The sequence below is a fragment of the Ailuropoda melanoleuca genome, chromosome 2 (genome assembly GCF_002007445.2).
Source record: "Ailuropoda melanoleuca isolate Jingjing chromosome 2, ASM200744v2, whole genome shotgun sequence".
Classification (NCBI taxonomy): Eukaryota; Metazoa; Chordata; class Mammalia; order Carnivora; family Ursidae; genus Ailuropoda; species Ailuropoda melanoleuca.
Genome location: NC_048219.1, coordinates 129151076 through 129171531, shown reverse-complemented (window position 1 = coordinate 129171531; position 20456 = coordinate 129151076). Strand labels below are relative to the sequence as shown.

At 42.5% G+C, this 20456-nt stretch overlaps 2 protein-coding genes across 7 annotated transcripts in view; one reads left to right on the top strand and one right to left on the bottom strand.

The window, feature by feature from the left end:
* Positions 1–6449, top strand: part of WDSUB1 (WD repeat, sterile alpha motif and U-box domain containing 1) — a 41984-nt gene extending 35535 nt beyond the window's left edge. For all 6 annotated transcript variants that reach the window (XM_034643407.1, XM_002925276.4, XM_034643409.1 and 3 more), the window contains one exon: positions 6272–6449. In XM_034643407.1, coding sequence (XP_034499298.1) covers positions 6272–6429 — 158 coding nt within the window. In that variant the 3' untranslated portion in view covers positions 6430–6449. The remainder of the gene's footprint in view (positions 1–6271) is intronic.
* Positions 6450–8952: 2503 nt separating this feature from the next.
* TANC1 (tetratricopeptide repeat, ankyrin repeat and coiled-coil containing 1) overlaps positions 8953–20456 on the bottom strand; it is a 235757-nt gene continuing 224253 nt past the window's right edge. The window contains 7 exon segments of the mRNA XM_034643399.1: positions 8953–12045; positions 12693–12793; positions 13662–13808; positions 15625–15716; positions 17080–17212; positions 19803–19978; positions 20297–20420. Of these exon segments, the coding sequence (XP_034499290.1) occupies positions 10614–12045; positions 12693–12793; positions 13662–13808; positions 15625–15716; positions 17080–17212; positions 19803–19978; positions 20297–20420 (2205 nt within the window). The 3' untranslated portion in view covers positions 8953–10613.

Genomic DNA, 20456 nt, shown 5'->3' with positions numbered 1-20456 from the left:
ATGGATGAACCTTGGAAACATTATGCTAAGTGAAAGAAGCCAGACACCAAAGGCCACATATTGTATGATTCTATCTATAGGAAATATCCAGAATAGGCAAATCTATAAAGATAGAAAGTAGATTTGTGATTGCCAGGAGAGGGGAGAGTGAATGCTAAGGGGTACAGGTTTCTTTATGGAGTGATGAAAATGTTTTGAAATTAGTATAATTCAGAGTTGTACAACCATCACCGTTAAGAATCTGAATTGTATACTAAAAAGGGTAGATTTTATGTCAACTGTATCTCAAAAGAAAAAGGCACTAACAGTATCTGCAAAAATCATACACCATCTCTAGGACTCTAGGGAACAAAAGGAGGTTGAGGTTATCACATGGGTCTCACAGAACCAGAATTCAGGCCTTTAAGAAGAGGTAGCTACCAGCTGGTGCCTCTAAAGGGGGGAGAATAAGACAAATTTGGGCAGTGCCTACAACGAAACAAGCAAAAAAGCTGTAGAGTATAACTACTACCCCTGTCAGATGAAGGGCCATGCTAGGCACAACACTGGTAGGAGCCTTCACTCTGTTTTCGTCTTCTTTCAGAGGAATCCAATTGCAAGATCTAACAAGGAGCCAAGTGGTAAAGCAGAAATGTGGTTTGCATTATCCTGGCTCCAGCATGCAGAGTCCTCAGCATCATGCATGAATTTAGAGTTGAGAGACAATAGCTTAAGTCTAATCAGCATTTAGCAAGTCAAAGAGGAATCAATAGCCTTCAGGTATAAGTGTATACATAAGCAAAAGCAATTTAAAAGGTATAACATTGCCACAACATGGGACTGGGAGGGTATGTGCTAAGACAGAAAAGGACAGATACCATATGATTTCAGTTATATGTGGAATAAAACAAAAATGAACAAAAAGCAGAAACAGACCCACAAATACAGAGAATAAACTGACGGTTGCCAAAAGGGAGGGTGGTAGGGGAATAGGCAAAATGGGTGAAGAGGGGAGCAGAAGATAGGCTTCCGCTTATGGAAAAAGTCAGGGGGCTAAAAGGTAGAGCATAGGGAACATAGTCAAGGATACTGTAATAGCACTGTATGGAAACAGATGGTGGCTACACACTTGTGAGCATAGCATAATATACAAACTTACCAAATCACTATGTTGTACACTTAAAACTCACATTATGTGCCAACTTCAATTTAAAAAGGAATGTACAACAGAGGGCTTCATGTACCAGATAGTCACGAAGAAAACTATAAAACATCCCTGCAAAGTAAACTTGGAACAAATGGAAAGCATACCATGATGATAGGAAGACACAATGTCAGCAAGATGTCACTATTAGATTTTTTCCTAGTGATACAGAAGAGGATGATTAGGTTCCATTGGAAAGACCACACAACAAATAACCTCGAAAATAAAAAAGAGGAGTGTCACTGCCCTATCAGATATTAGAACATGTTTTAAGCCTTTATAAATAACACAGAATGGGTTTGGCAGATGAATATACAGAACAATGGAAAATAGTCTTTTTTAAATCCAGAAATTAATCCAAGTGCATTTGGAAATTTAGTGAATGATAAAAATGGCATATGTTTAGTCAGTGGTAACAATAAATATTTAAAAAGTGGTATTCTCACAACTAAATAGCCATATGGAAAAGGGTAAAAGTGGCTTCATCTTTTATACTGCCCATCTAAATTTCAAATGAATTAGAGATATAAACATAAGTCCCAGAAGAAAATGTAGATAAATTCCTTCATAATCTGGAAATGGGGATACTTCCTCACCTGGACTCAAAATCCAAGAGAAATGTGTGGAAAACTTTGAAGTGTTTATATTCCAAAGATATAAAAAAATTCTCAAATTTACAAAAAGAAGAGGGAGTACTTCCAAACTCATTGTACAAGGGCAGCATTATGTGATAATAAAACCAGACAAGGACACTATAAGAAAATATGGACCAATGTCCCTAATGAACATATATGTAAAATTCCTCAGTTTTAGCAAATCAAATTCGGTACATTAAAAGAAATACACACAATGATCAAATGGGACTTATTCCAAGGATGCAAGGATGGTTCAACCTCTGTAAATCAACATGATACACCACATTAACAAAATGAAGGATAAAATCCTATCTTAACTGATGCACAAAAAGCCTTTGACAAAATTCAACATCCATTTACAATAAAAGCTCTCAACAAAATAAAGGCTATATATGACAAGCCTGCAGCTAACATCAATGTCAGCAGTGAAAAGCTGCCATCTTTTCCACTAAGATCAGGAACAAGACGAGAGCCTACTCTCCTCACTTTTACTCAACATAGTATTGGAAGTTCTAGCCTGAGAAGTTTGGCATAAATAAATAGTAAAATGCATCCAACTTGCAAAGGAAGAGGTAAAACTATATTTGCAGATGACATGTTTTTATATATGGAAAACTGTAAAGACTCCACAAAAAAACTATTAGAGCTAATCAACAAATTCAATAAAGATGCAAGATACAAAATTAATACACAGGAATTTGTTGTATTTCTTTATACTAGTAACAAGCTGTCACAGAAATTAATACTCCCATTTACAACTGCATCACAAAGAATAAAATACCCAGGAATAAATTTAACCAAGGAGGTTAAACAAAACAAAACAAAAAACCCTGTACACTGAAAACTGGAATACATTGAGAAAAGAAACTGAAGAATACACAAAGAAATGGAAGGACACGGATTGAGAGAATACTGTTAAAATAGCCATACTACCCAGTGCAATCTACAGATTCAGTGAAATCCCTGTTGAAATCCCAATGGTATTTTTCACAAAAAAGAGCAAACAATGCTAAAATTTGTATGGAATCACAGAAGACCCTGAAGAGCCAAAGCAATCTTAACAGAAAAAGCTGGAGGCATCACAATTCCTGATTTCAAACTATATTACATCGCTGTAGTATTAAAAGAGTATGGTATTGGCATAAAAACAGATACAAACAGAACAGAGCACCCAAAAATAAACCCACACATGCATGATTAATCTACAACAAAGGAACCAGGAATACACAATACAGAAAGGCCTCTTCAATAAACGGTGCTGGGAAAACAACAGCCACGTGCAAAAAGAATGAAACGGGACCACTATCTTACACCATATACAAAAATTAACTCAGAGTGGATTAAAGACATGTAGGACATGAAACCAAAAAACTCCTAGGAGAAAACGTAGGTGGTAATAAGCCCCTTGACATCTGTCTTGGGAATGATTTTTTTTTTGATGCAATACTAAAAGCAAAGGCAACAAAAGCAAAAATAAGTGGGACTACATCAACCTAAAAAGATTATACACAGCAAAGAAACCATCAACAAAATGAAAAGGCAGCTTACAAAATGGGAGAGAATATTTGCAAATCACATATCTGATAAGGGTTAATGTCCAAAATATATAAAGAACTATAACTCAATAGAAGAAAAATGGGCAGAGAATCTGAATGTACATTTTTGCAAAGATGACATACAGATGGTCAACAAGTACGTGAAAAGGTGCTCAACATTACTAATCATCAGGGAACTACAAAATCACAATGAGCTGTTACCTCATAACTGTTAGAAATGGTTATCATAAAAAAAAAAAAAGCAAAACCAAGAAGTAAGTGTTGGTGACAATGTGGAGAAAAGGGAACCCTTATGCACTGTTTGGTAGAAATGTAAAATGGTGCAACCACTATGGCAAACAATACAGAGATTCCTCAAATTAAAAATAGAACTACCTTGTGATCCAGCAATTCCACTTCTGGGTATTTATTCAAAGGAAGCAAAGTCACTAACTTGAAAAGATATCTGTACCCCCTCATTCATTGCCAGTATTTGTAATAGCCAAGACATGTAAACAACCCAAGTGTCCATCAGTGGATGAATGCATAAAGCAAATGTATGTGCACAATGGAATATAATTCAGCCATAAAAAGGGAATCCTAACATTTGTGCCATCATAATAAACCTTGAGGACATTGTGCTAAGTAAAATTAAGTCAGAGAAAGATAAATACCCTATGATCTCACTCACATGTGGAATCTAAGACAAAACACTGAATTCATGAATACAGAGAACAGATCGGTGGTTGCCAGGGGGTGGGGGAATGGGCCAAAGTGTGCAGGTGGTCAATAGATAAAAACTTCCAGTTACGAAATTAGTCCTAGAGATATAATGTTCAGCATGGTGACTATAGCTAATAATGTATATTAGAAAGTAGCTAAGAGATTTTTTTCAATTGAAATCTAGTTGATGCAAGTAGAGGCATACAACATGGTGATCCAGCAGGTCTGTACATTATGCTGTGCTCGCCGCAAGTGTAGCCACCTCTGTCTCCATACAACGCTTTCATAAGGCCACTGACTGTATTCCCTGTGCTGTGCCCTTCATCTCCATGACTTACTCATTCCCTAACTGAAAGCTGTACCTCCCTCTCTCCCTTTACCCCTAAAAGAAATCTTACAAGTCTCCCATCATAAGAAAAGGTAAAAATTCATGATTATGTGTGGTGATGCATGTTTGAGACCTATTGTGATCAGTTCACAGTATAGCAAATAATTATGTTGTGCATCTGAAACTAGTATGTCAATTATATCTCAGTGTTTAAAAGGAAAAAAAATCTTCCTAAGTAAAGGGCAGCCTAATGGAAAAACGGACCAAAAATAGTAACAGTTCACAGGAAAAAGCAGCAAATGGTTCTTAAACATAAATGTTCTATCTTCCTCTAAATAAAGCTACCTCATATACTACAGCATTGTTCACGAGAGACTGGTAAAAATCCAGTTTGACAACATATTCTCTTGGTGAAGCTCTTCAGGAAAAAAAGCATTATTCATCAGTATAACTAGTAGGAATAAAAATAGAATTCCAATGGAAGTATTGGCATATCTAGCAAAGTTATATACCCTTTAATGCAGCAATCCTACTTCTGGAATTTCCCCCAAAATAACACTGTCTGTTGCAACACTATTTGTAAAAGACAAAGATTGGAAACAACCAAGATATCCATCAATACATCCGTACAGTGGACTATGGGGGAGGGGTGGGGCAGAAGTAAAAGACAAAGGGTGTAGTTAAAGTGGGTACAAAACAGTGTACAGTACTCTTGTAAGAATGCATATGCACTGTGTGTATACACATACATGCTTATATTTTCAAGAAGAAACAAAAGGATAAGAATTTACATGGTTACCTGTATGGGATGGGAGGGAACATGTGCTGGACAGAGACAGACGAGACTCCTCTGAATGTTACCTTGTTTTACAGTTTTTACTTTGCAGTCACTTAAATGCTTTACAGAATTAAATCATGCAAAACGAACCGATCTAAAAATTGAGAGGATAAAAAAGGAAGCAAATTAACACGATTGTATGTCAAGTTGGTAACATAACCAAATGGAAGAACTTTTTTTTCCCCAGTGATTTTCATCAAACACAGTATTTCAGTTAGAAAACCGTAGTGGATCTATTCTTGGTGACACAAGGAGCCAGAAAGAAATCTTAAATTTCTTTCACAGTCTTATGTTAGTAATATATTGACATTGTTAGTTTGAAACTGTTGTATGCATTGTAAATTAAAAGCAAATAAATGTGTAAATGTAATCAGGAACTAAGATTTTCAGTCTAAAGAGAAAGAGCTAAGAAAAAAAAAGTAGCGAAGGAAAAACTGCAGTCTTTATATGTGCAAAAGGAAAGAATCTTGCAAACACATGTATTAACAAACCTTAGCCCATAGCATTTTTTTTTTTTTAATCCTATGTCCCTTTACTGTCAAGTCCTTAGTGGGACGAGTTCTGTAATCTCTAGGTATCCACTTCCCTGAGGCTTCAGTATATCGGAAAGTTTTGCTGAGGTATTCCTAAGGCTCTTTTCATCTTTAGCCGTATTACTTTTCACAGATGCTCACAGCTGTAAAGAGGCAGTTTATCTTCACAACCACTCTCCTCTACCTGGCTCTTTTCCTTTCTTCCTTTCTGCCACATCTGAATTTTGGACACAGTCCATTTTTTATAGTTTTTGTATTCTAAATTATCAGTAAAATATTGACACTGTTCCAGGTAATTCATGCAATCTCAGTGCATCTTGTAGGGCAGGATTTAAGGTCTGTGGCAGAGGTATTTTAGGAGTAGTGATACAAGACTCCCACGTACATCACAATAAAGGCCTTGGCAGTGGAGTTGGTGTATTCAACTCCTTTTGGTAATCCCAATCTCCCTTTCCTGCACTGCAAATAATTTTTGTGTGTGGTTTTTTTTTTTTAGATGGCTATTCATATGAAAAGGAAGCAATGGAAAATTGGATAAGCAAAAAGAAACGTACAAGTCCCATGACGAATCTCGTTCTTCCTTCAGTGGTACTTACACCAAACAGGACTCTGAAAATGGCTATCAGCCGATGGCTAGAGACACATCAAAAATAAAGTTGTTTATATTGTTTATATTCTTCAGTGATCTTATATGAATGATTTAAAGGTAAATACTAATCAAATGTTAAAAGCTAAACAGGAGAAAAGTGAATTTAGTTGCCTATAAAAACTTTTTCTTTAAATCATATGGACTAAGTAACATATCTGACTTTTCTATTTTTACTATAAAAGCCTTTTTGTATTAGTGAAAGAAATCTTAACCTGTAGAAAAAGTTTCACTTTGATTTAAAATTGCAATGCTCAAATTTATTCTTGCTAGATATAGGTCATATTCTCATTACAGCTAAAGAAAAGAATACTCTAGAATATAACATTGAAATCCTAGTTAATAGCCATTAATTTGATAACTCTTTGGAATCCCTTTAAAGAGAATTTGTAGCAAAATAGTTGTTTTGTTTATGACTAAATTGAGAAAAATCATTTTGAAATGTTTAATGAGCAATTCCGTTGGATTCTAAATTTTCAAGGTAGTAATGATTTTTTCTGCACAGTCCAAACCTCTGTAGAAGTTAGATGGAATAAATTATCATGAATACGTCAAGTTGGCTTTGTTGAAATACAGTAGCAAAACAGCCTCCTTGCAGAGTTCAGGATTCTTAAAGTTATCATATAACATTCTAAGCTAGGGTAACTATACATTTTTACACAAGAGACTGGCATTTAATACAACACCCTGATGAGCGTTCCCTCAGCAGAAAACTTCAAGTTCACGAAGTTGAGGTGGTAGTGACTTTCCCTACCTGTCCTAAGCTATGTCCCAGAATGGAAGGCACATTAGAACCCAGGTGTAAGAGCAGGCAAGGCCCAAGACTCTGTGCTTACCCCCCAAAACCCTCATTTTTAGCTGTTCAAAAATTCAAAAACTCAGAAATGAGAGGGGGAGAAGTGATGTGATTATGTATACATTTAGTCTTTCTATATTTTACAAATTTATAGCTAATATGCTGTGTTCACAGAATTGTGGAAAGCCTAGCTACCACAAAAATCTCCAAATAGCTTTACTTTATAACTGTTGCTTTGTAAAATTTCCATCATCCCAATGGATTACTGAATTTTATTTCCTTTGTGTCCTAGCTGGGATTTACAGTCTATGATTCTACAAGACGATTTTCTTTTTCATACCACCCATGCTTCTTACATTCAAGTGAGGACAAAAAAAAAAAAAAAAAGTTGGGAAAAGGTTTTAGGTGTTTTTCTATTGTATTCTATAGAGAAGGTATGTTAACATAATTTTAACAAAAGACTTTTTAAGTGACAGAGCCCACCATTGGGCCAGATATCTTTTGTTTTGATTGATACACTTATTTTCCAAAGGAGGCTGGACTGGTTTTTTACATAAAAATTACTAAAAGTCATTGACGTCATTGATAGAAAACAAAAGATTGGTTATCTTTTAAATGTGTTAAAGAAGGCGATTTTCTCTTCTAGGTTTCACCATCATAGTTTCTTGTTAAACAAAATGGTTGAAAACTAGGATGCCAATAATTTACTAAAGTGAAGTGCTTCTGCTTGTGAATGCAAATAAATCCAAAGCCAGACAACTCCTGCCCCCAGACACACAAGCAAACAAACTGAATCCAAAACCACCCACAGGAAGGGACCCCACAAGGCCCCTGCGCTGCACTTCCCAGGCCAAGCCCTTCACTGAGGACACGGGAGCAGTGCTCACCTGCCCACAGCCCCTGCCTCAGGACTGACCAGTAGCTTACTAAGAAAACTTCACTTCTTTCTGGGGTAACTGGACCAAATATCGTTACTAAGACTGTATCAAAATCCTAACGTAGTTTATAATAAATTCGAGCAGTCCCACTGGCAGCTTCATAGCCAAAGTCATCTAACAATTCTCTATCAGCTAAGAACACTTTTCCCTCCCACCTGGTTTTTTGTTTTTAAGCTCTAAGTTTAATACATAGCTTTAAAGAAGGGCTGCAAACACTTTACTCAGCCTTACTGATAACAGCCATACCCAGACAGGAATCTGAAGGAGTCGTAGGGCATACCCTGGCTTAAGACTCCACATCAAGGTTTTATCACAATACAACGCAGTTTGATGTTCACTTCCATTCCCACTGCTTTGAGACAGAAATATGTGGGTATAAAGACAAATGCATCCTTTTAGCTGAGAGATGATACAAATGTGAAGAACTTTCATAATCAACACAGTGTTCGGTGTATTGCCAAAGTATTTGAGAGTTACAGTACTAAAGAGAGCCTGCTGCCAGTAAAAACAGACACCACGATTTCTGGAACAGATAAGTGCAGAAGGCTCTTCATCCTATTTCAGGCAAAAAGACTTATGTTAACCACTGAATATTCTGGGATATCTAGAAGCTTTGCCCTTTTTCTGAAATTATTCTTCAATGAAATTAAATATGCATCTGGTAGTATTACTCTAAAAATAGACTTTTCACTGTTTCCTTTAGGGTAACAAGATCACCCAGGATTAAACCAAGGCAGACCATGGTCATCAGGACAGTCTCTACTTACCCATTGTTTCATTTAATACAAAACAAATTCTATTAATATTCTTTATTCCATACGGAAAAGTACAGTAGTTGTGCAGAAACAAAACTACATAACAAAAGAGTAAGACTTTCACAAATATTAAAGAAAACAATGAACAATAAATAAGCCATAGTACTTGTAGCAGAACTCATGGGAAGCCTATAAAAATGATAAAGCTGTACAAAGTACACTTACACACTCAGGAACAAGGGTTGAAGAATGACACGAGAAGACTTCCTATTCATACAAAACCATAACGATGCTCACAAGAACTTTACAACTATTCATTTTTAAAACATTCTGTAAATATAGAACTTCCTTCTCCCCATTCTAGAAAATAAATTTCACATCCCAACATATAAAACAACTATACTCCCACCTCTCTCAAATTAGCATTTTCACACCCTCCAATAGCACACCATTTTCATATAAAAATACCTTTAAGCCAAGGTTCATTCCTGTACCTTATCTTTACAAATGAATAATACATCAGTTTGGACTTAAGTAGCACCTCAGAGGTGTTCATATAAATGAGATAAAGTGCTGTTACTGGTATACTGTTAACATGCCATAATAATATATCATTCAGTGCAATAACCAACAGGAAGGAAGCTTACAAAGAACATGCAAATATATGAGTTTTTTTATGATTAACTACTTGGAATAGTTATATTTACAAGTCTGAATACAACTTGGCTATTTAATATGTACAACATGTGACTATCAAGTCATGATTGTGTAAGAAACAAAAGCAACAACCATACCTTAACTATTCAAACTCAATACCTTCAAGGACCTTGGAACGCCTGTCCCAGGAGTGCTGTCATTGTTAAAAGTAGTTTGGGAACCAATTGAGAGCTAATTTACGTATCACAAAGAGTGCTATATCCTTAGTATTTTAGCCTAAATCCACCGTTAGCCTAAAACACCAATCGTGATTCCAAATGGCTTATACGGTTTCCAAACATTAAAAACACCTTGAAGTGGGAATATAGTTCCAAAAAAGGTGCTATAAAAATATTTTTAGTGAGAACCATAACATGGAACTAAACGTTTAATCCTTTTAAGGGAACTACTACTCAGGGAATAATACTTGGATGTTCTCGTACTTTTGCCTTAAAAAAAAAACAAAAAATCAGCTGTATAACATTTATAGTCACACTTATGTTCAGCTAGAAACTTTTATATATTTATATATAAAAATTGGGATTTGACTTAATGGAACTGAAACTTGAAAATTCCATCTTTTCAGAATACATTATCTGGGTATTACGCCATGAGTTAGACCTATCACTAGACATTTACATTCTCTAAGAAATATTATGATTTTACCACATAGCAAAGGCTAGGAGAAAAGTGATAAAAACCAAACAATTTCATAAGAGAAAAGCATGAGTTAATGTCTTCTTGGCGGTCTTAAATGTTTAACTGAGTAGGCATAACTAATTATAGTTTTTAATTCTGGTTAGCATTTTTATTTATGGTGATTCCTAGCTATTTATCAAAGAAATTTTATCCCACATTCTAAATATATCAATGGCATCTGATCCACCCCAAAGGAAAAAAGAAAAAACAAAACATGGCTAACAGGTAATTTTTCTCATGAAAAAACCTTTAATTACCAAAGGAGCTAGCACACTGTTTTCCCATCCCACATACGGTTCTCATAAGGCTCACACATTGGACTCTATGAATGATCGCTTTGGTTTTGCTGAAGGGAGGTGACTCCTGTGGGCTTCGTTACTGACATGAGGCTGCTGCTGAGAGAGACTTTCCTGATACAGATGAGAAACAGTCTTAGCGATCCTGTTATCCTGACAGTGGACTGGAATTTGGCATTTCTTCTCTTCTAGCTCCTTCGCCTGTGCCCCATTGTGGACACTTCCACCCAGGGTAGAAACAGAGCAGGTTTTGGCTTGGCCAGTATATCCTCCTGCTTGTTTGAGAGGGGGCTTCTCCGAGTTCAAGGACTGCAGGCCAGCTGCAGAGGACGCGTTTGTCAGCAGCCCCTCTGGCACCTGACAGTGCCAGGTGCGGTTTGGAGGATTGCTCTGCTGCTGGAACCTGGCAGTCTTATCCATGATGCCCATGAACGGAGTATTGCGCGGCCTGTGCTCGGCCGTCCCGCTCTGACCCGGGTTAACCACCTTGTCTTTAATTCGAACGTCCGGTCCTTGCACTTTGAAGCCATCTGAAAAACTGCTGCTCGAAGTCAAACTGCTGGTTGAGCTTGACATCTTTATGCTGCCAGACGGGGACCCAGAAGAGCCCGAGCTGGCGAGGGAGGCTGGATGTCGCACGTCGCCACAGCTCCCTGGCCCGCCCTGGCTGAACGGAGCCACATCCACAGCGATGAGGGCGTGAGAAGGCAGCGTCTCTGCAGTTTTTCTCTTGCTCGGTAGGGGGTAGGCAGCACCCTCGCCGCGCGGCAGCTGCGCACCGTGGCCGGGGCCCAGGCGCTCTCCAAAATGGCCAGGACCGGCTCCCCCAGTCAGAGCGCCCGTTCCCTCCAGACGCGGGTTTCTGCCGCCGGCGGCAGCGGCCGCGATCCCCCCCGCCAGAGGACTCGGGGCAGGATTCTGGGCAGAGCCCGGCATCTTCGTGCTGCCGCTTCGCACGCCTGGCTGTCCGGACCCCAGATGGTGGTTGGTCTTCACGATCTGCGCCTGCCGGGTGGGCTGCAGCACCAGGCCCGGCGCAGCCACGGCCTCCCGCAGGGGCTTACCCACTCCCGGCCTGCTCTGCGGGGATACCGGCCTGACTTTGGACTGCAGACCTTCCTGAAGGCTTCGGATGTACGGCGAGGGGATGCAGGAGGATGGCTGAGACCTGGGCGTCGGAGAAATGGACTCTTCCGGTGAGGAACTTTCTTCTTCTTCAGCCTCCTCGAGAGGGAAGTGGTCGTTCAGGCCAGGGGTCGGGGTGTCCTCTTCGTTATCGGAATCGTTGGGCGGGGCTGGCGGCGGGCACTGCTGTTTCTGCTGTTGGCTCCTCTGGAGTTGCTTGCATTCCTCCTCCACGCGGGCCAGGAGCCTCTTGATTTCCTGATTGGTGGGACAGAGTTTCACAGCTTCCCGCAGGTCAGCCAGGGCCGCCGCAAACTGCCTTTATGTCAAAACAGAAGACGGAGTTAGAAGCCACTAAGAACATGCTCTGAACGTAACTGTCCAGAAAACAGCTCTGCTAAAAAGGCGGCGGCGGCAGCTGAGTGAGTTTGGAACACTGTGCGGGTCAGGAGCCATTCCACACAAGCTGAAAGCTACCCAGCTGGGTGGGAGCGAACTCTGACCCACACCTGTGCCCTGCCGGGGCCCTGCTGTCTCTCTAAACACCACTGGGCGGGGAGTGGGGAACAGGCATAAACCAGTGGGTGTCGGAATCCTTCAACACCACCTCTCTAACTAAGAAGTCTTACCAGCCTCTCCTCCCTCCCCCCACCCACCTGCTCTAATGTCTCTAGCTGGCAGGTTCCCTGCGAGCACAGACTAACCTAGGGATTCTGTGTTGCAGCAAGTGTCGACTGGGGTGCAGGGGAGGAACACTTACTGGGACGTCAGGAGAAAACAAAAGTCTAGCCTGTTCTCATAATATCCACTGCTGTGCCCATGGAAGCTACCAATTTAGTATTAAAAGGGATGAGAGGCATTTGCGTAATGCTTGTGAATCAGTAATCCCCAAAGTCACCCAGCAGCCCTGCTACCACAGAGACCCAAGGAGGCTTCTCTACTCACAGATCGGACCCCAGACAATACCTGCTATTTCTCTTCGCCCTTGCCCTGGCATAAAAGGCTTCATAGGACTTTGGTTTCAGTTCAAGAGCCTTGGAAGCAAATTCTTCTGCCATGCCAAAGTCCTAGTGTCAACATTTAAATACATGAGTCAAAAGAAGCATGTAAAAAAAGGATTACAGGCATCTTTGTAATAGGAGTTTTGCTCTACAGGTTAACGGAGAATTGGGACAGCTGGGGAGGTAGAGGACAAAGGAAGTTTTATTTCTCTTGCTTTAAAGCTGATCAATATCTTAAGAGAAGAATTCAGCAGAGAAACAAAAATTGATGATTCAAGGCAGAGAATAGCGGGTAGAAGCCGTGCACCCGAAGGCACGCACGGGCGGAAGCTGCGCACCCAGGGACCAGCAGACAGACGGGCCGAGACACTGTGCCTGGAGCAGCTTGCCCAATACGCGGGCACAGAAGCAAGCAGGTCAGTGGATTTGGTGGTGAGAAGATGAAGTTTAAAAAAAAAAAAAAAAAAGGAGAAAGAAGTACTGTAACAAGTCTACTAGTTACTAGTTACAAGTTAACTATGAATTAACTACTACTAATTACAAGTTAACCAATTACTGGTATACCCTCTGGGCAAACACAATAACCAGTAGGCGGATGAGAACACACCCGTGTTTAACTCAATGGTACCTCTTCCTCCAGCGTCTGGGCAGGGCCACCCCTGACAATGTCGGCAGCACCCAGTTGGGAAGAGGCTGGCGCAGTCGGCGGGCCTCTCATTGCTGAGCCGGAGGACAGCGCCCTCCGATGCATTCTCTCAGCACCCTGAGAGGCGGTCGTGACACTGATCACATGACGACCACCCAAGAGAAGCAGCTCACCACACGCCAAGTTCACAGAGGTGTTGGTTCACACCGGGGCCCCATGCCTCGGTTGGGCCTTTACCACAAGCCAACCCGCTGCTACTGAAAGAACACACTAAGGCCCGCAGCTTACATTTGTTTTTCTTCGGCAGCGAGACAAATTTAGATAGAGGGAAACTCTGAGTTCATTGAACGGCCTCATGTCCTCTCCAAATCCTTCTCGGGGAAACTTCCTTAAGGCATACTGGTACCTCTGGGCTGCCTCTTTCATCTTCCCTTTCTAGGAATCAAAAAGCAGAGAAATTCATCCTTTTCCAGGTGCTCCCGGATGAAGAGGCTCCCACGGCCTGCAGACCCTGGCGAGGTTCTCCCCCCTCCCCCCACCGAAACCCTCGGAGCACAGGGGCGGGTCCTGCTGGGGGTGCCACCTCCCTGCCTGCACAGGCTTGGCGCAGGAAGACAGAAGACGCTTTTCTAGGACGCAGTCTGTTCGTTGACAAATTGATCATTATCAATCTTAATACATCAGATTATCCTGTTACTTATATTTTATTATTATTTTTTTTTTTTGAGAGGGAAAGAGGGAGAGAGAATCTTAAGCAGGCTCCCAGCCCAGCGCTGAGCCCAGCATGGGTCCATCTCAAGACCCTGAGATCATGACCTGAGCCGAAATCAAGAGTCCCACACTGATCTGAGCCACCCAGGCGCCCCTCTGTTATATATTTTTGAAATCCATTTCTGAGATGATCCCTCATCTACAGATGTTTTAATGCTAAGTGTAATAGAAATCAGATGAAGAAATGATGCAGTTCTCAAGGCAAGTACAGTCTTGTGGAGAAGCCTAGAGCTTGCTGTAGAATCACAATTTTTCTTTGAAGAGGAACTAAAGTACGGGATTTAAAAATCGAACAGCGCCGCGTGTCATTTTCAAGGCTAAGAAATCCATTTGCTCAGTCAGTTCCACGGCACAGCAGGTATGAAGTCTGTTGAAAATGGCTTGATATTCCTAACATAATTGCCTACCAAAATTCATATTAAAACCACTTCAAAGCCACAACAACACACACTCTGAACTCAATTTCAAAAGGATTCCGAGCCAGACACCCTGCTGCGTTGTGCTAGCTGCCTACTTATTTGTTATTATTAAAAAAAGAAAAAGGAAAAACTAAATGTAGCCCAGGCAGCAGCCTCATGATAAAAGGATTAAAATGGTCATAATGCAATTTTTTTTGCTTGTTTTCAAAACATTTAATTCTGTCTAATCACAGACCTGGAAAGAGCAGTGATCCACATAAATGGCCTAAAGCATCTATGTAAGCCAAGGGTGGGCAAATCACAGCTTCTGGGCCAAATCTGGCCTGCCGCCCATTTTTACAAATACAGTCTCCCTGGGACATGGCCATGCCCATTGCTCGTGTGTCACCTGTGGCTGCTTTCCTGCCGCAGCAGCAAAGCTGGGGGGCAGTGACAGAGACCACACGGCAAAGCCTAACATATTTACTGTCTGGCCCTTCACAGGAAAAATCTGACCTCTGATCGTTGTCTTATTTTGGAAATTTTCCTTTAAAGTTTATTTAAAAGTTTTACTTTTAAATTATTAGTCTTTATATTTCCATCTCTAAGGGAAAATGGGGGAAAAATGAAGTCACTCTCCCGAGTAACACAGTATCATATACTCCTGGATGATCTTAAGTAAAAATATCTCTAGAAACCATTTCAAATTGCAGAAGCTTATGGATATTAAAACTAAGATAATGAAGTCTTAGGAAACTTAATGATCCTTTTCTTCTGAAAATGTCTCCTGAGCATCCCTTTCCCACGTGTGTCACTCCCCCGGTGTACTAAAGAATCTCCTGCCTGAAGCCATTCTGTCTTCTTGCCAGGGCTTCAGGCCCTAAGTCTCAAACACAGACAGGTGCCTTCTACCTGGAAGGTCCTGCTATTGAGACACGAAAGCCTGGGCCGGGAGCCCCGCAAGCGTCTCCTGGAGCCCGGCCACCGGGGTTGTGTGCAGTGGCACAGTCCCGACCGCTCCACGCCAGGCTCAGAGGCTGCTCGTGGGCTGTCACATCCTAGAAAAGGGTGATACCACTTACTTTGTACATCATGTTTCCTTCCTCCATCAATTTCTGTAAAAGTATAATCAAAATATCAGGTTTGGAAGTAGCCATCGCCCAGGCAGCATTTCCTGCAAAACAAAGACGCATTCAGAGGTATGTCAGTGCTTGGGGAGGAAAGGTCACCGCTTGTGAGGCCGCACTGCAGCGAAGGCCACAGACAGCAGCCTCCAGACAACGGTAACACGAAGGGGACATAGGCTGGCCCCTGGGCAGCTGACCTCCCTTCAAATCTGCCTCACGCTGAACGAATCACCTGGAAGGGAGGCTGTACCAGGCACACCTGTTACTCTGATAAAAACACAATACTGGGAAACCGAGGCATCAGAACAGCCGTGCCCATCCCCCCCACCCTGTTCCTGTGGGGAATCTGGGAAAAGTCCATTAAACACGGCTTCCGAATCATCTCCTTCGCTTCCCGCAGGGCCCCCTGGCGCTCCTGCACTGTGTGGGCTCAGACAGGCGGGCTCCCCCGCCCGCCCTCCGCACGGCTCGCATCTCTGCGGCCCACATGGCCCGCTCCAGAGCGCATGCAGCAGGGGCTGCTTACGGGACAGCAGGGCCCGGAGCCACACCACTCTGCTTCAAACACGGACGCTGCCCAGCATTACGACCTTAGGGAAGCTACATGCCCCCGCTGCGCCTCGGTTTCCTCCTCTGTAACATGATGGGGTTACCACTACTTAGAGGGTAGGTGAGGATGAAAGAAGCTAAAACTAGAAGCTGCTTAGAATAAATCCCGAGATGGTGAACTGCCCCCAGCGGATGTTCTCATCTTCGCCCGTGTCCCCACCTCACAACTGCCACGGGTCACAGGTCTAGCATATTAAACTACAAGAGCCCTGTTCTGGTTGCCCTGTACCCACACATTCTGAGTGGTGGGTCACATTCTGGCCAACCACACAGAAGGGGCTCTCCCTACTCAGAGTCCCCTCTGCCCCATCAGTGTCCTCAAGGGACCCACGATCCTGTTTCCAGTAAAGCCTGTGACCTTTCCTTCATGGAAACTGTGGGGGCTGCCACTGCTCTTCCCCACGGACTAGGACGACTCCAGAACAGTGGTTCTCAAACTTGGCTGTTCAGCAGAGCCACCTGTGAGCTTTCTCAACCATGATATTGGCCTCCCCCAAAGAGATGAATGGAACCCCGCTCCCCGCGATGGCTCCCAGGCATCCCTAACACCCTCAATTCTAGACTCTCCTTCAACACTGGCTGCTGCTTTCTACCTACACTGCAGTGATCATGTTATGAGCTATTTAAGCATTTTGGAAATCTATGATTAAATGAGCCTTAGAAAGGAAGAAAAAAATCTCTAAGCACCTGACACATCTTACTTCTTAATCTGGGACCAGGTAAGTCTTCATGGCCCCTGACATATTCTAGAATCTGGAGCTAACCTCCCTCTTCCGCTGCTGAAATGAGGCATTTACTGACCTAATTTGGCTCCTTTTCTCAGCAGTGTAACCACTACAGATGTGTTTCGACAACCAATGGCTCTGTCCAAGGGGCGCATGCCGCTGTGGTCCACGTGCTCAATCACGGCTCCCTTCTCAACCAGATACAGCACCTGTGGTGGGAAAGACAGAGCCCTGAGAGGTGGCTGGTGGCAAGCGTGCCGCACCCTACCCACTTCTGCATCCTGGGGAGGAGCTGGCCGTCTTGGGTTTACTGTGATCTTCCCTACCTCTGGCCATTAAGGATCCTAACGGAAATAAAGCCGAAAGGAAACAGAGGAGCTGTAATCCACGGCTAAAACCCACTCTGCTATCAGCAACGGGGCAGGCGGGTGAACACTCCTAGGGAGGGACATGTTATGTACACGCACCCAAACACCGCAGATGCGTACATGCACGTCCACTTCCTGGGCCACAGAGAGGGCCACAGTCATCTTTTCATCTCCAGTTACTTAGGAGGCAGACTTCTGCAACAGCTCCAATGCACTGGCAGCCTACAGCAATGGGCACTTCAGAAATGCTCAGATCCACACTGCCTGGGACGGCAGCCTGGAGAAGCTAGCAGCCTGAGATCACATAAACCCTATTATAACTCACTTTAAGGCTTAGGAAAGAGACTCAAATAATGGGAATGTAAAGAGGCAAGTTCTGGGACCATGGTACATATATCGATTTGATGTGGTACAATAGCAGTCACTTGAACATAGAACAGAGAGAAAAAAACCACTTTGGCTACTCAAATTGTTCTACTCACTAGAAAAGAAGTCTGTAGCCAGCTTAGATTTTCATGTGAATCTGACAGTCCACCAGCTGCTCAAAATGACACAGGGTTGAATTCCATAATATATAAAGAGCTTCTACACTCAACAACAAAAAACCCAAATATCCCCATTTTAAAACAGGCAAAGGACATGAATAGACATTTCTCTAAAGATGATACACAAATGGCCACCAAGCATATGAGAAGATGTTCAACATCACTAATCATTAGGGAGATGCAGATGAAAACCACACGATATCACCTCCTCATACCATTAGGATGGCTGCTACAAAAAGAAAGGAAGGGAGGGAGGGAGGAGGGAGGAAAAAGAAAATAATAAGTGCTGGGGAGGCTGTGAAGAAACAGGAACCGCTGTGCACTGTTGGTGAGAATGTAAACTGGTGTGACCACTCTAGACACAGTATGGGGTTTCCTCAAAAAATAAAAAACAGTATTATCATTGGTTCCAGCCATCCCACTTCTGGGTACATATGCTAAAGAATACAGATAGATCTGGAAGAAGTTACAGGATCTTGAAGAGATATTTGCACGCCCATGTTCACAAGTACACACACTATTCCTAATAGCTGGAAGCAACCCAAGTGTTCACGGACAGATGAACTGATTAATACAATGTGGCAGAGCCATACGGTGGCGTGGTTTTCAGCCTTAAAAAGGAAGGAAATCCTGTTACAGGCTACAACATGGATGAACCCTGAAGACATGATGCTAAGTGAAAGAAGCCAGCCACCAAAGGACAACTATTGAAGGAATCCACGTAAGTGAGGTGCTGGCATAGTCAATTCACGGAGACAAAGCAGAATGTGGCTGCCCGGGGCTGCAGGAGAGAAACGAGGCCTTGCTGAGTGGGTACAGAGTTTCAGGGTCACAGGGTAAAGTGTGGACGTTAGCTGTACATTAACGTGAAGTACTTAACACTACTGAACTCTTTGCTTAGAAATGGTTAAGATAGTAAATTTTATGTTGTGTGTTTTTTACTCACAATTAAAAAAAAAATTAAACTAGAATGTTAAGCTCCTTCACGCTTCCCTAATGCTGATAAACTAGAATTTGGTAAGGTGATGTAAGCTGAAACATGAAAGTATGGATATGGGAGGTTTAGTTACACAGCCGTTTTTGGAAAATCAACGTTAAGTACAATTTACACTGTCCAGGAAGCGGAGACCGCTGAACCCCAACACCACTGCCTCCTAAAAGCATCAAGGCACAGATGTGCAGGGTGAGGACAGCTTCTGCTCCAGGTTCCATTGCTCCCAGCAAACCTGTCTCTCTGGCGAGTCTGCACACGAGACATATTTAGTTCTTCAAAAGTGGTTAACTCTCAAGGAGCCGAAAATTCATTTAACACCTGCTCAGTGCCTGGGATGTGGAACCTGACAAAGACACGCTTTCTGCCCTGAAAGACATTTTGCAGTTCTTAGTTTATTAATGTTTTGTCCCTTCTGATCTCCATTAGACTTAGGCATTTGGCAAAGAGATAAAGACAGTGCCCTAAGCACTTTACATTATTTCTAGACAATGGCACATCCATTTAAAAACAAACCAGATAACTATTTGATCAGTAATTTCTCATATACATAAAAAGCGATTTTGAAACGCTCTGTACAGGAACTCTATTTATATGGGTTACTAGAAGAAAATAAAACTCCGTATGCATATGTGTGTATATATTCAATTATGTGTCTGCTGTAAACACAGTTTGTGATCGTGTATTTTGAAGGTTTTAAGAGTCTATTAAAATCTTTAGTAAAGTTCTGGAACAGACTGCATGCCAGAGAGTAAGAGAACAATGAAAGCTGCCCCCAGCAGGCCCATACACGCTGACCACACCCAGACACGGCCTCATGCCCACTCAGGGAATGGCTTCTGTGCAGTGCAGGCCCGTGTGCAGGCGGATAGCGTGACCACCTGCGGGTACCTACGGTCTCCGCGTCGCCGTAGAAGGCGGCCAGGTCCAAGGGAGTGCGGCCGTTCTTGTCCGTCTGGTCTATCTCGGCTCCTTCCTCAACCAGAAACTGGACCACTGCTCTGTGACCTTTCAGACAAGCCCAGCTTAATGCCGACAGACCCTCTTTGTCCAGAGAAGAAAGGGCGGCACCTGCAAGAACAGTGCATTCATAGAACAGGAACTCAGTAAGACAGGGCCCAGAAGCCCAGGGATTCACGTCTGCGAACACCTGCGTGGACGGGTGGCAAGCAAGCCTCTGGAATCTGAAGGCAGCAAAATGACCACCGCTGTGGTAGAGAGCAATGCATAAGACATTTGCTACCCGTTCTTTCTACTTCTGTGTAAATCAGAAAACGTCCCTGACAAGACTTTGCAAACTTGAATCAGAAAGTACTGTCAGTGGATCTGCCAAAGCTCTTTGCTTCGTCCTTCCCAAAGAAACCTCTACAGGGGCTCCCACGCTGCTACCTTTTGAGAGGAGAAATTCCACGGTGCTCAAGTGTCCTTCACAAGCGGCCACCATGAGGGGCGTGCGGCCCTGCTTGTCACTTAGGCTCACATCACAGCCGCGGTCCAAAAGCAATCTAACAATCTGAAAGAAATACTTGGAATTACAATCTCTCTGGCT